Source organism: Oenanthe melanoleuca, chromosome 6 (assembly GCF_029582105.1).
Source record: "Oenanthe melanoleuca isolate GR-GAL-2019-014 chromosome 6, OMel1.0, whole genome shotgun sequence".
Lineage (NCBI taxonomy): Eukaryota > Metazoa > Chordata > Aves > Passeriformes > Muscicapidae > Oenanthe > Oenanthe melanoleuca.
Window position 1 is genome coordinate 9,853,715 of NC_079340.1, and position 17,691 is coordinate 9,871,405.

Consider the following 17,691-nt stretch of genomic DNA (forward strand, 5'->3'; position numbering starts at 1 on the left):
TTGCAACTGCTAATCTCCACAGAGTTCCTTCAGAAGGACACTCTTCCCTGTCAGGGCACTGCATTGTCTGCCAGATGCAGATGGAGCCATTCAGGGGCAGCCAGGCTCCTACATTAGAGCTGCTCAGCTTCTAGAAAAAGTCTTTCAGAAGGACTCATTAAATCCAGAGTTAAAATGCTCTGGGTCATCTCATTATCAAGAAAATAGGAAATTTATGATGTAAACCACAAATTAATGCAAATAATTCAGCTGGATGCTTCAAATCTGCTCAATATCTTTTTTTTGAGTATTTATCTTGAGAAATGATACCCACCAGTAGTTTTTTTCAGGACTGACACTTAAGTCAGTATCTTACATTTTGTAAACTCAAGCATCTTCTGTAATATAGATGAGCATTAAGGCAAAATTCTGTGTTGTGCTCTGTCTAGGGTGGGGCTATACTGTAAAAATCCACATTTCACTACAGTAGAAGTTTCAAATTTACCAACTCACCACTAGGGCTAGCTGGGAAATAGCAGAAAAAGCTCAGTCTATCTCTCCCAGGAAAAAAAAATCTACAACCATAAACCCAAAAAAAGACACTGACTGACCCCCTCCCTTTTCTGTGCTGTGATCTAGGCATTCACCTGCAAGAGAGCAGAATCAGGTCAAGGACTTGAACCTGTATTTCACCTGTCATGGACAAGCATTCTGTTATCTGCTAATTCTGGGCTTTTTTTCCTGTACCAGATATGGTTCCTTCTGAACCTGAAAAAGCTTTCACAATAAAAGCACTGTCAAGACATATAAAAACAATCTCTATGGAAAATGCAACCTTTTTTTCAAGAAAAATTCAGTTTTACTGAAAGAAAACAAAACAAGAATCCAAGTTAAATTTAGATGCTGCTTTTCACAAAAAGCCCACATGGTGGATATTTTCTCCTAAGTATCAGGTATTAACCTTTCCCTGTATCCAGCTCCTTGGGAAACAAAACTAAATGTGGACATCTGTTCATTGTAAACATTTAAAGAACATTTTGGATACCAAATTGAACAGCAAATTATATATATATTTTAATCCATTATGGAACAAAAGTAAACATTTTAGATAAGGAAGAAAGGGAAGCCTAAATGAGACAGGTCAGACAGGCTGTGAAAAGCTATTTGTGATTAAGACATTCATCTGGAAGTCTGGAAACACAGGACTCAAATCCTGGTGTCAGGAGTAAAAGCCACAAAGAGTGACAGTGTGGAAAGGAATCACAGCAAAAGCACATGGCAAATATTGAGTGGTAACAAAGACCACCAGAGAGAGAAGAGTCACTTACAGAAATATAATTCAGATGCTGAAAAAGCCCCTCACAAATGGGGAGGGACATAAAGTGAGATGTGTTGCTATAGAAGGTAAAAGATTAAAAAAACAAACAAACTGGTGTCTTAACAGCAGATGCAGCACACTCAGATCTCCTCTTGCTAACTCAGGTGTTTAAGAGGTGGGGAAGACAAGGCCAAAGAGCAGGATGAATGATTTGCAGAAAGGCAATGGGCAGAGGCAGGCAGGGCTTGGCTGTTACTTGCTCTGTGTTTCAGTACAGTTTTCTTTGTACAACCATCCAGAGCTGGATTGTCAAACCTCAGGCTGTCTGCAGAAGTCACAAGAGAAATTTTCTGTTTCCAGGCCCCTCACTGACTTGTTAATACTGTTGATGGCAGCAAACAATAGTACTTTTTCTGTACAGCAAACAGGTGCTTGCAGCAAGGGCTGAGAGCCAGGAGCCCTGAGAGCAGGGTGCTCTCTGGAAAGGCTGGAAGAGAAGCTGGTCCTCCAAACACAGTCTCATCAGGAACTGCCTCTCTGAGCCTGCTCTTTGGCTTGCTTCTGGGACAACACTGGCCTGGTTTGTCTTTAAGAAATTCCAGCCATGAGCAAACTTGAAGAGAATAAATACATATGCTCATAGCTAGCAATTCTGACTCCCTAATGGTTGATACCAAACTCACTAGAGTAGTCATACATGGCATAAAAGTCATGTGAGGACAATGCAACCTTGAAGGATTCATTAACAAAAACTTACCAGTCCCAGTGAGATCAAGATTCTATAATTTGATTGCTCTGATCCATGAAATAATAGTTACATAAATTGCTGGGTTTGCACTGTAAAGTTTTAACCAGAAGCTATTCCCTGTTGCTAAATATAAGTGTTTTATGTTAGGCCTAAGAAATGAGCCTGGAAATGCCTTCAGAAGTCTCAGCACTATTTTTATTCTTAGCAAAAGATTATAGCTTTGATGTGGTAATCAAACTCAGGGTAATACTGACCCATAATGTTCTCAGTAAGATTGTCATTCTCGTGGGCAGGTATGTACATACACACAGTGCCCTCACAGAATCTGGTCTAACAGCATCACAGAGCACTCACTGCTTTCATTTTGAACAATACTTACTCCTGGTTTTCCTTCATGAGCAGAGATTGTTCAAATTAGCTCAATCCACATTGATAGAAGCTCTAAGTGAAGTAAAACAATAACTGCCTTAATGAGCATCCTTGCAATGGAGTAAGGGCTTAATGCAAAGAGTGAAGATAGCTAAGAGCACAGACTCTTCCAAGGTATTCATTTTGGGAAGAAGATCAGCTCACTCAGCAGAAATCCTCTTGGAAGAAACTTTAGCTCTCATGGATGAGTATTATTATTATTTCACTCTCAAGACAGTGAGTGTGTGTTGGGCTGATCCTCAGCTTTCTACTTGGGCAGTGCAGAATTTGTCTTCTGCTGTTCACTACTTAAAGTTATAAACCTGTACTCTGGACTGGACAGATCACAATATGAGGAACCCCACAGCTGCAGGATATGCTGCCCCCACACTACTGCATTTTTTATAGAATCTTTTAATGCAGAACCACTCATAGGAGATGGCAAAACACTAGATTCAGACTTACATTTAACACAGACACATTCAAAGACACAGGATTAACTGCCAGGAAGGGAAATCCATCTCTTTTCTCCATGTGTCCTTACAAGCTCCTGCAATGGGCAATGAAACCCTAAAGAAACCTGTATTGTGCCATCTCAACCAACCATGAGGAATTCAACCTCACAAGTGTGATGTAAAGTGAAATAGCATTGCTAAAGTAAGATCCTCTTGGACAACTGAGTACCTAATCTACAAAGACAAGAATTCAACAAAATGAATGCTTTTCAGATAGGTTACAGTCATGTTTTGTGCAATTCTCCTATATGCCATTTCATGATGGCCAATCTTTCCTTATACTTTTCTCCCTGAGCATGAAGAACTGAGGTCATTGTGCTGCTGAATTTTCCTTTTAGGAGGTCTGAATAAGATACATGATCTGATAAGTCAGTGATTGACTGCACCTTATCCATCCAGGAAAAAATCAGGGAAGTCCTTCTGAAAAACTGTGGGAGATTGACACCAACAGTAACACGTTGTCAGCAGAGGAGTGCACAAGTCAGAAATTTGGTTACTTAGGGTAACAGGAGTGTCACAGAACACAGACTTCAACTATATTTGTACTTGCAGCTTTCCAGACGTGGAATGGCCAGCAGCAGATTTAGGAAATCGTGAGGTGTTTGCAAGAGGGGTGGGAGGGGCTGCTCATCACTCCAGAAGGTGCTTGTCTGGGGAGCTGCACCACCTCTCTCGGGGGATGCTCCCGGCTGGGGGAGCAGGAACAGCAATTCCCTGTCCTCAGCTAACCCACAGCCTCCACCCACAGCCTCCTCCACATCTGCTGGGCTCTTGTGTGACCAGCCCCAGCCCAGCAACTGCCCATCAGATGGCAAACTGCCCAGAAATACAAGGGCAAAAACCTCTACACAAAATTCTGTGCAGAAATTCTGTGACCAGACACAAGTCCCACTTTCATAGACCAATGGTAGTTTGGAAAGGTGGCCTTCAATCAACCTCTACACAAATTTCTGTATAGAAATTCTGTGACCAGACACAAGTCCCAAATTTCACAGATGAATGGTGGTTTGGAAAAGTGGCCCTCGAACTCCTCTGCAGAGGTGGCTTTGGTTTCCTTTTTGATTTATAGCAACTGAGGCTTACAGAAAGATGCTGATGAAAACTTGTTGGCTGGGATTTGTATTGCTAGAGATCCCATTTCCTTTCTTCCTTGGGATTTGTACTGACTCCATGTAAAATGCATTGTTCAATTTTCTTATTATCCTGCCACATACATGCAGTTTTTGAAGAAGAAGGAAACAAGTAGTTTTGAGGTTGGTTTAGAGTTTTTTCCCTGCTGTCAATACACTGCATTTGCCTGATTCCAGCTTCTTTGTAGGAAGAGCTGAATTCCAGAAGACCATCCATAGCCTAAAAGCCATGGCAAAAACATTGATTGCTGCAAATTAAAAGTTTTGAAAATAAAACAATGTTGAGTAACCAGATGTTGATACATTCATGTATCAAGAGATGAACAGAGAAGAATAAGGAAATAAAGTTCCTTTAAACTAATAAAAGGATTTGGTCAAATTCAGATTGAATTTTTCTATTTTTCAAAATAAACTTGTATGACTTTTTTATTTGAATGTTATTTCAGCTAATTCCTAATTAAAGATGTATATGAATTTAGTAAAGGCTGACATGTTATTTAAAACTGAAGTATTAAATGGAAATAAACTGTAACCCCCCTACTAATATTTCCAGAAAGAAAGTCAGAAGGTATGGGGAGTAATTGTGCAAACCCATTGCTGTTTTGGTTTTTTTTCCTAAAAGGACTGGTAATTCAAAGAAAGTAGGGAAAAACCACCTTCATTATTGCACATAAAAGTAATGAAGGCAATTCAGCTTAATATTTGGCAGCAGCTCTTACAAGAGTGCACTTTTTTTTCCTGTTTTGACTTGAGAAGTGAAACACAAATTTAGAAGATGAACTCACAATACTCCCCCCCCCATTAGAAATATGAGGATTCCCCTTGTAATTTTGAAAATCTATTTTGCAGTACCAACAGAGAAAAAAGAAATTTTTAAAAATTACTCAAAAACATCTATACTGCATGTTCTGTACAAGCCACTGTTATCCATAAAATCAAATATTATTAGGTGTTTCCTATTAATTTAAATTTTGCTTTTAGGATTGTAAGAAATAACATTATCAAAACTGGTAGTGATTCTCTTTGCCCATGGCATTAGCGGCAAATTTGTGACTTCAATTAATCTCTCTTTGACTTTAATGTTTCAGATATTATTCAGATATCTGATAATGAACAGGTCCATGCTTCCAGTTATCTCTGGTGAACACTTTTACTGAAGCTTTGCTAATGTGGCACTTCTGGTTTGGAACATGCCATTCCAGCTCTGCAGAATAAATCCTAAGTTCTTATTTTAAGGGAAAGAAAACAAAACAAATCAAGACATTTCACACTATCCACAAAAAGTCAAATTTTACAGCTTCCATACAACTCAAATTTGAAAACACATCATCTTTTATTGGTCATACCCCAAGGTCTTTACACACCTGATCAAAAAGGAGGGAAAATATGTTCCTCATTGCCCCAGGGATATATTTTCTTTCTTATTTTACCTTGTTGATGTTTCATATTCCTCAGCCTGTCTCTCATTTGAGGCATCTTTTCTCAGTTAAACTCACTGAAACTTCTGGAGAGACTGTGTTGCTTTTCTTCATTACTGTCTCAATTAAGGCAATTCCTCCCTTTCAATCCATTAATGCATCAGGACCAATCTAGGTTAACTTGTGATGCATTTGAACTGCAGGAACTCTGGTTATACACCTTTATAAAGAGACTGCAGTTGAGAGAAATGTCAGCCCCACTTGATGGAGGCTAACAGATCTACTGACTTGGCATTTTCAGTGACTCCCCTTGACTGCAGTCACCACATCTTTAGCTCTAATGTAACAAGACAATAAAATACCACCTTCTGATTATTTCATTTTTGTAAAAGTTTAACATCCTAGAGCAACATTAATATTTTTTGTGAACACACAAGTGGTGTGGCACTGTGCCATTAGTTTGATAAGACAGCATAAAATGACAGCCAACATGAAAAAAGCATGGTCTGCCACCTCTCCCTTCATATGCTTTTTCTGAATAAAAAAATTCTTGAACAGATGAAATCATTAATACAGAGGGGCTTAAAACCTTTTCTTTTTTAAGACTAAGTTAAGCCACAAAATTCAGTTAGATCTAGATTTCAAAAGTTCCTTCTGGGATTAAATAAGTCCCATGTTAAATTTATCTAAGAAGGACTTGTCCTCCACACAACTCAGATTATCCACCTCTGGGTAGTCTCCTACTCCTAACTGCCTTCTAAAAATCAAAAAAGAAGAAAAAAAAAGAAAATTCAGAAGGAATTTTGACAAATTCAGAAGGTTAAGTAGAATTCACAAAAAAATATTCAGGCCCTAGAAAATCAGTCATTCAGTAAGGGGCACAAGTTTCATTTTATATATTCAAATTATTTGAAAATATATTTTAGAGATATTTCACAATGGTGATGTTATTTATTCTCTATTTAATAAGAGCCCCTTTGCAAAACACCTTTGTGGTGCCCAGTGCAGCAGCACAGAGTTCACAGCCAGCTCTGCTTAAAGCAGGAGGCTGAACTTTCTGAGTTCTCCAGACTTCTCTTTCTACACAAATTACCCTATGATCTCACATATACAAAACCAGATAAATAAAAATAAAAGGAAATGCCTAAGATTTTTGCTGGTTTTCTTGGGGAGCTTTTTTTTGCTCTTTTTTTTTAGCCTAGCTATAGTTTTTTCTTTTTTTTCTTACAGTCCCAGTCCTCCAGAAGAGGGAGTTTGATCCTTTGCTACAGAAAGAGGCAATCTAAGAATGAGCAACTGCAGGTCCCAGACACGACACTTGCAGGTTTCTCCTTGATGAGATTCAGAGAAACATGTGTGCCATGTTGTCACAGGTTAAAGTGTTATAAGACCACAGGCTATAGCTCACTCAGTAGGAAGACTTCTGACATTTGAAAAAGCCAGTTTAGCAAACCTGAAGCATAACAACACGGAATCCAAAAAAACAGAAAAAAATCAAAGTTGAAATGAAGCATTTTAACAAAGCACAGTATTGACAGATTTTGGCATTAGCTTTGTCTGGAAGCTGAAAAGTCCTCAGAGCAGGGATGCTAAACAAGCCCTGTTTCCAGTGGCTGATTCACACCAATTGCAAATGGCTTACAGTGAAGGATGATCACATTACAGAAGAAATTACATATTGGGGTGACTGCAACAGCAGGAGCATGGCTGGTGACCTGTAAGCTTTCCAGCCTGCTTTTATTCTTCTAGGAAAATGCATTTGTTCCTCAAAAGGATTGGATAACATTCCCAGTATTTCATAGGGGTTCCCTCTTTAATCAGCCTTCTGAGTTAAATGGGACAACTTGAATGTTAATATGGTAAGTAAAAAATTAACACAGAATATTATAAAATTGAAAAATGCCATTTTGCACAGAAAAGCAGCTTTCCATGCTAAGAATGATATACTTGCAGGTGAAATGGAGCAATTTGGAAAAATGAGGTAATGTGATAAACTAATTTTCAGTGCCTTGCTCCCCACTTTGGAATATGCCCACAGAACAGTCAAAGCTTTAAAGATATTACTTAGCCTCAGTATAAAAGCAGACTAAAAGAAATATCTGTGGCCTACATACAACTTACCTTTCAGGACTCACTGGGCCAGGCAGATCTACTCCAGAACACTATAAAGGATAGTACTGGAGTACATTTCTACAATTTATGTCCTAAATAAGTTCCCAGTCCTACAGATAGGGAGATAGATAGGACTATAGAAAAATTTTGTGCACATGAAGTTGTATTAAGGCTGGACTTAAAATGCTGAAAATATAAGTGTTCTACCATTGACATTAGCTGTATTTATAGAGGAGTCAGCCCAGACAAAACTGAAATAACATTCTAAATATACTTCTGTCCTCTCCTTCCAATATGTGACTGCTCTTTCTGCTCTTTTTGTCCCATTGTTAGTTCATCCACATAATGGAGAAGCTGGCTGAGAGAATGTTCAGGGACTTCTCCTGCACAGTGTTAGCACACTGACAGATTTCCTCCTCTGGACAGAGACTGTGAGCCTGGGTGGCTTTGCCATGCAGCCTGTTCCCCTCTTGGTGACATTATTAATTTTGTTAGGTTCCCACGTGTCTGAGGCTCCCATGGTTTAGCCAAGTTTCTCTCATATTCCAAGATTACCAAACTGCTCAAACTACTTGTGTTTGGATGAGTTTGGATTCTTTTTCAAAAACTTTCTCTTCTAGCCAGAAAACCTTGTTAAGAGTAGAGATATTAAGGGAGGTGGAAGCTCTTACAGCTGTGATGCTTAAAGGTACAGTCAGAGCCTGTGCATGGAGTGTGCTGTGCATTGTTTTTTTTTTTCCTTAGGACTTTAATCCCATCTTTGAGCTGAAGGAAGGTAGCAGGTGGCAGATTTAACTGCAAAAAGCCATGGATGCTAATTTAGGAACTCTGAAACACCATCAGGTAATTTCAAGAGTGTTTTCTGAAAACAGAATCTTAAATACCTTTAGCCAGTTGGTTGAATTAAACTACACGTACGTGATCTAGCATGCATTAATTAATATTAAATATTATATGATTTGTATTAATATCTGTGATGTAAAATCAAGACCTGCCTAACATACATCTAGAATGAGGTAAGAAGCTGGTGTTAAAAATATTGCAAAGCCATAACACACTATTTTTCTCTATGCAAATAATATGCAGATTATAGGTACTCTGAACAAGCTTGGTTTGTTTTAGCAGGCTATTTAAAAAAAAACTTAAGAAAACAAGGACCAAAAAAAAAATCAAGATACTTTGGCTACATGTATATAAGTAAAGTTTTATAACAAAATTGTTATTTACCAAGTGACTGAGGTGTATTCACTTCCCAGTCATGACAAAAGTATATTCTGAAAATACAACCTGTGTTATCACAGGCAAGGCAAGACAAAAACGTTGCTTCAGTATTTCATGCATGCAAACTTCAAATAAGCTAAATGTTGTCAGCAGCAGCACATTCACTACCAGGACACCCTGCTGGACTTGTTCAGAAAGCTTGACTGACACCAGCCAGTGCTGGGTATGTGCAGCCCAGACAAAAGAGCCCTCAATTTCATTTTTTTCAGCTTTTGGAAATTTAGCATTGCATTTAAAAAAATAGCTTCTTTCTGAAGCCACCTCCAAATTCACCCTTCAGCAATTCTCTTTTAATCCAAACACATTCAAGCACAAACCTAAGTTTCAGGAGTGCAAACCCAGAGCCTTTGAAGATGATAATACTGTGCTTGACTACTGTGTGAAATACTTTTTACACTCCTCAGGTTATGCAAATAACAAACATTTCTGCCACTAAGTGCTACTTATCAGTGTGGTATTAATTCTTTCTCTCTCTCCAGAAGGAAGATAACTACATTACTGATTTAACTCCTGAACAAAACGTTGCCACTGTCCAGCTGCAGCAGAAAGTTAAATTATCTTCCTTCCAGGCTCAATATCCTTAGAACAAATGCATGTGAACACACATGGACAGAGAAATATCACTTTATGCCAACACAGAGAAATGGACCTGAACTGGACCTGTCTCTTCCTCTTTTGAAAACAGATGAGGCTCAAATATAAGTGAAATTTCAAAACTGACTAGAAATTAAGCTAACTCACATTAACCTCCTACATTCATAGCAAAAGAGAGGCTCCTGCTGGGCCATGGGTGTGTCCAGTGGATCCATGACAATGTCAAGCCAAAGCCCCCTCTCTTTGCACATTCTAAACAATATAAGTTTTAAAGAAAGTCTCAACAAAATAAAAAAATAGCTTTTGCTTTCAGAAGGTGTAAAAAGGATGTTTCAGCAGAACTTTAGCTCACTGAGCAGGATCATGTGGCAGAAAAAAAGTTCTGGAAACAATAAAGCCAGAGCCCAACAGCAGTAAGCACGTCTCAATAAAAAGAAGCAAGTCTGTGCAACCAACACAAAGAAAGGAACAACAATTCTGTCTGGACCAGATAAACTTTATGGGGCTTTTGGTCTTGTTAGGTGCAGCTTAATCTGGGAGCCTTTTTTGGGCTTTTGTGTTGTATCTGCATGGATTTAACCTCTGCTCTTCAGAGAGTAAAGCCAGTCCTCTGTGAAAACCAGGCCAGACAGGCACCACCCTGTCCTTTCCCACACTTTTAGGACACAAATTTCCTTTTTCTTTGACATATACACAGCCTCTATACTGACACATGCACATAAAACTTGGCTGAGGCAAAATCTGCCTGCTCACCACAAGCTCTGCACTTTACCATTAAAGGTCAAGCAAAGAAGAAAATAAATCAAACACAAAGCAGACTGTAATGGGAGCTCCACAACACAGAGAACTACAAAGCAACAGGTGCCTTTGGAAACAGGTTTTGGCATGGAAAAGCACAAGAAAATAAATTAAAAAGCACAAAGACTAGGAAAACAAGCATTGTTCTTCAAAAACAAAACAGAACAACTCAAATCTACTTTTAAAGAGCACCCAAAACCAGAAGACTTAATATGTTACAGTTTCCAGGTATATGAACAAAACCAAGAGCTTGGATATGACCCTTTGTTGTACGTCACTTCATTTAAAAATGCAAGATAAATATAATTAAATGGATTCACCTTCAAAAATTTAATATTGGACAATATTTTGGACACGTTTTTGTCAGTCAAGAGAATTTAGAAAGGGAAACAGTGGAGTTAGAGAAGATAATAATAAATTAATATTGGACAATATTTTGGACATGTTTTTATCAGTCAAGAAAATTTAGAAAGGGAAACAGTGGAGTTAGAGGAGATAATAATAAATTAATATTGGACAATATCTTGGACATGTTTTTATCAGTCAAGAGAATTTAGAAAAGGAAACAGTGGAGTTAGAGAAGATATATGCAGATGTTATTCGGACATTTACTGGCCAGTTTAATAGAAAGTTACTTTATCTCCACGTTACTACTTGAAAATACAGCTTTATTATTTATGCAAATAGCCAAAAAATCACTTGCAAAAGTGCAAAATAATTAACTTAGATGCAAACTGATATAAAGTGTTTCCAAGGAGATCATAACTCTTGAGTGCCACGCAAGGTGCATTTACTTCCTTTGGAAGGAACCACTTTGCACTCTGTACCGGGTTTCCTTTTAGCCTAGGAAATTTCATTTGCTGCTGAGCCAAGAGCAGGGAAACACAAAGGTTTTGGCTGTGAGCAGGGCCAGTGCTATTCCAAGCCATGAAGGGTTTTCCAGCAGCAGAGCCTGGCTGCTGTGGATGCATCCCTGGAACAATCTGACTACAGGCAAAGGGTCACGAGCAGCTCCGCACGCGCTGGAAGAGAAGAGAAAGGCGGGACGTACTTGGATCTGACAAGATTGAGTCGGTTTTCGGCAAAAATTGGTCGCAGCGCACGCCCTGGTAGCCCTCTTTGCACCTGGGGAGAAGGGGATAAATGACAAACATACGCATGCGGCAGTAAAAGGGCAATTTAAAGGCAACGCTGCCCGGGACTCACGTATCTGCAGTGTGCAGCTATTGCCACTCTAATGGGAGCATGGAATACAACAGGCAGGTAAAATAGTCTTTATATCAAAAATTTCTTTTGATTGTTTTAGAGAATATGAAAATAAACACTGTTTTAGCATAACCGTTCTTTCAAATATCAATTCAGTATAAAATACACATTGCAAAATAAAATAAACTCTTTAGGTAGCACAGCACTTTATAAAGCTTCCATACTGCACAAACCATGAGACAGACGATTTATCTATTCTGAAAAAGCAGGGAACAGATAGCTGGACATTAATTTTAATACCAGTTTATACTGTGCTTAAAAGATAAAATGATAGACATCATCAGGCATTGTTTGCAAGCAGGAAGTTTAAGATGCCTGTGAGATTAGATTTTAAAGCACATAAACCAAAATGCCCTCCTGCCTCAACAAACAAGAACTGGCCTTGACTGAGATTGTAATACTATTATTTATCTTGAAGCCTCACTTTGAAGAAATTCCATTTACTGCTTTTGAACTGTTCTCAGAAGTCTCATTTCAACTAAGTGTATCAGAATTGGATCTTTAATTATTTATTCGTCAAGCAGTTTTTCAGAGGCAAGTGATGGACACTTTAATTATAAATGATAGCAACAGGGATTCCTTATCTCCCAAAGCTCTTGCACATCACACAAGCAATATGCTCAAATCAGCATCACCACCTTTCATTAGGGTTGACAACTGCAGCTTGAATGATGTGATAATGTCAGGAGAAGAAGTTATCTGCTCCTTCACAGTGTTTTCACTCAGGCTACCTCTAAACGTTGCATTTTAATATGCTTTTGGTTTAATAAATTAATGGTTCAATGAGAAATGCCTCTCACCAGTGCTGACTCAGGGTTTAGTAAGAACATTTGTGAGCAAATATGCAAATTATATTCCCATCAGACCCAAAAACACAGTAAAAATCTACAGTAAGAAAAAGATTTTAAACCCCCATACATATATTATTTCAAAACCTCAGTTTTGGCCTTTTGCCCTGATGGAAATGAGGTTCTACTTTGGAGATCAGCTGCCTCCCAGTACTTGCCTATCTATAAAATAATTGAGTTAAAAAACCTGTTCAGGTTTTGTTTCATTCAGATCTCCTGACAGCAGTCATAAATTATAGGTCAAGGAAAAAATGTTCTATTAATTAAAACTGTCCACTAGTCAGAAAAACTGAAGAAGTCTACATATACTCAGACACTGCTACATGCATCTTTTGCCTCTGATAATGAAACATCAGAAGCTGCTTCACATCAAAAAGAAACTCTTCTTCTAGTCTTGAGAGGAGCTGGCAGACCTCATACCAAAGCTGAAGTACAACCTGCACTGGTGGGGATTCTTGCCTTTCTATGAGCCTTTTCTATTGACTTTTTGACACACATTTGCACCTGCCTTGGTTATAAATACCATCTTACAGACTTAAAAGCCTCTATCTTAAACTGTTTGTCATAAAACGTGTGAGGAGAGAGTCACAGAGTGGTATCACCTGGAAGGGCTTTAAAACCTAACTCTTAACAAATTCTTTTTTAAATCCATGAAAGGAAATAATAACAATAGCTGCTCTGCCATTATGACACTGAATTAAAACTTCTGCATGTTAAGTCATTCAGCCTTGTAGAACATACATTTGACAGTTATAATACAATATGATAAAAGCTGATCATGTTGTGGCATCCCATAATCTCAGCTACAGCACCTACCCTCTGTCCTAAATAGGCAGATGTAATATGCACACATGCTGCTCATTGGTATCACACCTCTGTGGCAGAAAAAACCCCATTGAAACAGCACTGTGGTGACACACACAAGTTCAGGAAAGTCCAAATGAGGTCACTCAGTATCACCAGATGCAGTGTGAATGACCAAATACATATTTATGGATGCATTAAAAGAGCCATGGGTTATCAGAGAAACCTTGTGACATGCTTAGGTGCACCTTATGGTTTCAGAAATGATCACTTGATTCTGAGGCAAACAAATATTTATTAGAGATACTGTAAAAAAAAAAAAAAACAAAACAAAACAAAAAAAAAAAAAAAAAAAAAAAAAAAAAACAAAAAAACAAAACAAAACAAAAAACCCAGAAAAACTCCTCTGCTGAAGCCTTGCACTGCATCAGCAGGCTTGGGCTTAAGGGCACACCATGGCAAAGGGGTCTAAAAGTGGTGGTAATTGGAGACTCTTTGCAAAATAAATATGGAAAGGGAATTCTCTATTTTACATTCAGATTTTCACCCAAATGAGTGTGTCTGTCTAGGCTCTAGACCAAAACTATCAACAGGATTGTGCTGTATGAATGGAATTATTTAAATTCTTCTGATTAAATGGTATGAAAAGAGAAGCACAGGTAAAGCTAATCTGCAGCTGCAAAAATGCTTGCAAACAGCATAGCCTTAACTGGTAAGTGCTAAATTCAACTAAGATTATTTCATCATGTATTCTTCACATCTTTTTTTTGGCAATCTACTTTCCCAGATGATTTTTTAAGGTCACCAGTAACAAACTGCATTGTGCATTGCACTCTGTGAAGTCAGCCACAACGACCTCTGTGTGAAAACACACACACAGAAACACATCTCTCATTCCTCGTGAGAAGGCTTTTTTTTCCTTTCTACTTAAGCACATTTGCACCTAAGTATTAAAAAGTAAGTAAAGTATGAGTAAGTAAAGTATGAGACCTTATTCATTCTTTCATTCTTTTTGCTAAAGTTAAATAGTATTAATACAGGTATGTTCTAGTCAAAGAGGTCACAGACACTTTCTGTGGGAATTTTCCAGAACTCTTTCTTGTACAACCTTGTGAAACCAAGGGAGATTTCAAATAGATGACTTTGTCACTCATAACACAGCACTCCAATTTCCTGGGTTTGGGGTTGGATGAATTTGAAAAAGTAAAGTGAATAGGGGTGAGGGTGGGGAAAATTGCACAATAAGCAAAGATGAAGAATAAAATATGTTTAAGACAGCAGAAAGGGGAGAACCTACTTAGAAGACTTAGGGTAGGACATAGAACTTATGGCCAAGAAGCCAATATTATCACAATTTACATTTTCCCCAAACATTCCCATAAGGAGCTCCAAACCCCTATTAAACCTAAATAATTAGTTCTCAAGGGACAGCAATGGACAGAATGCAGGAAAGGGAGTGGCACCAGCAAAGTGCAGGGGTTATGAAAGATGGCTGTGAATCCCCATCCCTTTCCTCCCCCCTGTGATATCCATCCACCTGAAATGGAAACAATTCTCCTTCTGTCCCCAGTGGTGACCACATTGCTTCTGACCACGAAGTATGCAGAAAACAGCTTCTCTGCACAAAGTCCAGAATTTGGCAAACATAAAATATATGAGCTCATCTCAAATGAAAATTTTGAAAATGGCAGCTGGCATCTCAAGGGCAGGCTACAACAGAAGAGAAAGCTGTAGGACTGTTCATCAGGAAAACAAACATGTCCTAGGCCATAGGTGATTTGTGACACAAAAAAGTCTTAATAGCACAGTGCCCAAAAGATTAACTTATATGAACCTTTAATCTGATTCTAGTCTCATAAACAGGAGTAATCCAATTTGAAAGATGGAATTAATAGTACCTATGAAAAATGAAATTTAATTTTTGCAGTGAATCCAAATCAACACATATTTCCTTCCCCTTGTAAAACAGCAAATTGGCAGTCTCAAAGATGATATTAATTAGAATGATCCATCTCAGTGGATCAGTTGCAAATTATTTTCTCCTGACACCATTATATCCACTGTACTAACAGTCAGAAGCCAATAAGAGAACATACTGCAGCTCTTATCTATTCTCTGAGAAATCCAAGATCATGATAAAGAATTATTCTAATGGCCTATAAATTTGATCAGGTGTTTATTTTCACACAGAGAATGCAATACTCTGTCCTGGGTCAGAGAGTCAGTTATACAATAAACCTAAGATAGCAAGCCATGACATTTTTTAGGCCACTGGGCTGTCCCACAGTCTAGCCTGAAATATGCTGCAAACAATGAAAAATAATTCCTTTACTCTGCAGGTAAGCTTAATATAGATTTCCATGCCTGCAATGAGAATGACCTTAGCTGGAATTCACAGAAATTTATATTTATTATTTGGATTGTTATTAGGTGAAGATTTTACTCAAAAGGGAAGAAAAATTAATTTTAACAGTGAGGGCCAAACAGGATATCTTGTCATTTAACACATGCAGGCAGTCTAAGCAGAAAAGAAGTTTCCTTGGTTCCACAGATCAGGCCACCAGATCATGAGTGAGAACACTGTGCTCAAAGCCAGAGGGAAAATGAACCTTTGTAAAAATCAATAGTCTGATGTCTGCTGGCCTGGCACCCACTTGAGGTGCAAGCTTCACATTCAGTTTTGGGTGTGAAAATGAAGCATTAGAGACTCAAAGCCAGGTTTTCTATATTGCAGAAATGTCCTGATCATTTCAGTGTTATCCATTCTGAGGACAACTCCTTCCTTAAAGTTCTACCTCTATGGTCCATGCTGTGCACAACATACAACCTACTAACTAAAATTAAACTAAATTCAATATAAAGACATGAAAATACACTAAATTAAAGCCAGGTTTTCTATATTGCAGAAATGTCCTGATCATTTCAGTGTTATCCATTCTGAGGACAGCTCCTTCCTTAAAGTTCTACCCCTATGGTCTATGCTGTGCACAACATACAACCTACTAATAATTAAAATTAAACTAAATTCAATATAAAGACATGAAAATACACTAAATTAAAGTAAAATGAATGCATGACATTAAAAAGAACAAACTGGGATCCAATAAGGAGCTGGCTGAAGACATTCTTCTTAAACATACTCATGAATCCCTTCAGATGGGAAAGCCTGAACAATAATCCAGGACACTCACCTCCACCTATTCTTCTTCTTTTCCTTTTGAAAAGGTTAATTTTAGATAATCCCCACAACAGAGAGGCCACCTATTGTATAATAAAGGTTTCATACCAGGGTTTGAACATACTTGATTTTGTTAAGACCTTGCAATCTATTATGTGATTGAATTAAGATATGTATCTGTCTTTGCTTTTCTTTCCTTAAAGAAATAGTACAATTCTTACAGACTGGACAGCATCCACTACAAAAGGAAAAGCAAAAAAACCCAGTCTGTCAGTTTTCTTTAAAAATGTTGTAACTATTAAAAATAAGTAGAGCAAGTAACCAGAAAGGAAATTATCTTGAAAAGGCAGACAAAGAATAGTAAAGAAAGAGGTTTTTTTTTACATTATTTTCTGTAGAACCAAGCCAGCTGAAACACTCTAACATCATGGAGAAATTACAGTCAGACTTTTAAAAAGTCATATTTCTGATTGGTACAATTCAGTGTATTTTTCAGTTTGTAAATTGTCAGTGCAGCTCTCTGAAACAGGGAAGGACTGTCATGCTCTCAGAGTAGATGGCATAAAGAGCAGAGGTCACAGCTACAAAACCCTGAGACATTGCCCAGATTTAGATAATAAAACTTTCAGCTAATTTGTTGATTCCAGTGTTCCAGGATCCTTAAGCCTTGGAGAAACTAAATGGGCACACTTTGGTAAATCCTCTGCAGGAACCACTGAACTAAATGAGGCTTTTAACATTTGAAAAGGAGTTATGTGGATTTGACTTAAATGCCTCATCCATAATTATGCTGGAACTACTGAATTATCATTTCCCTCCTGAAATAGATGGTCTGCCTTCTTTGTCTTTCCTAAAAGGTAGGTCATAAAAAGAAATAAAATTAACAAGGTATGTTAGTAAAGCCATTCAAGCCATCAGGACCTATGACAGCACCTGAACTATGACAATTTCCTTTCCCTCAACCACAGACCAATTTGCTTTAATTTGAAGGTGCTCCCTTACAAAAAAGAAAGAAAGTTTTATATTTTTAATCAATGCACAATAGCCTAAGCAGAATTGTTACATAATGGTTCCAGACTACCAAATTCACTTAAAACTCTGGTTAGGTTTTGAATCCAAAGATATACAAATATTTTATTGATAGTTACCTGGTATCCAGTGGCATACCCACATAGGGATAAACAGTTCAGACTAATATATGGGCTTTGTGCTTTTCAAGGGATAAGAATTACCTTCACCACCTGCCTTAATCTCCTTAACAACAAACTTTCATCTGTAAGCCACAAAAATCCTC

At 37.9% G+C, this 17,691-nt stretch overlaps 1 protein-coding gene across 1 annotated transcript in view; it reads right to left on the reverse strand.

The window, feature by feature from the left end:
* Nucleotides 1–17,691, reverse strand: part of NRG3 (neuregulin 3) — a 328,974-nt gene that overhangs the window by 81,754 nt on the left and 229,529 nt on the right. Inside the window, exon 3 of the mRNA XM_056494846.1 lies at nucleotides 11,353–11,426. Within this exon, the coding sequence (XP_056350821.1) occupies nucleotides 11,353–11,426 (74 nt within the window). The remainder of the gene's footprint in view (nucleotides 1–11,352; nucleotides 11,427–17,691) is intronic.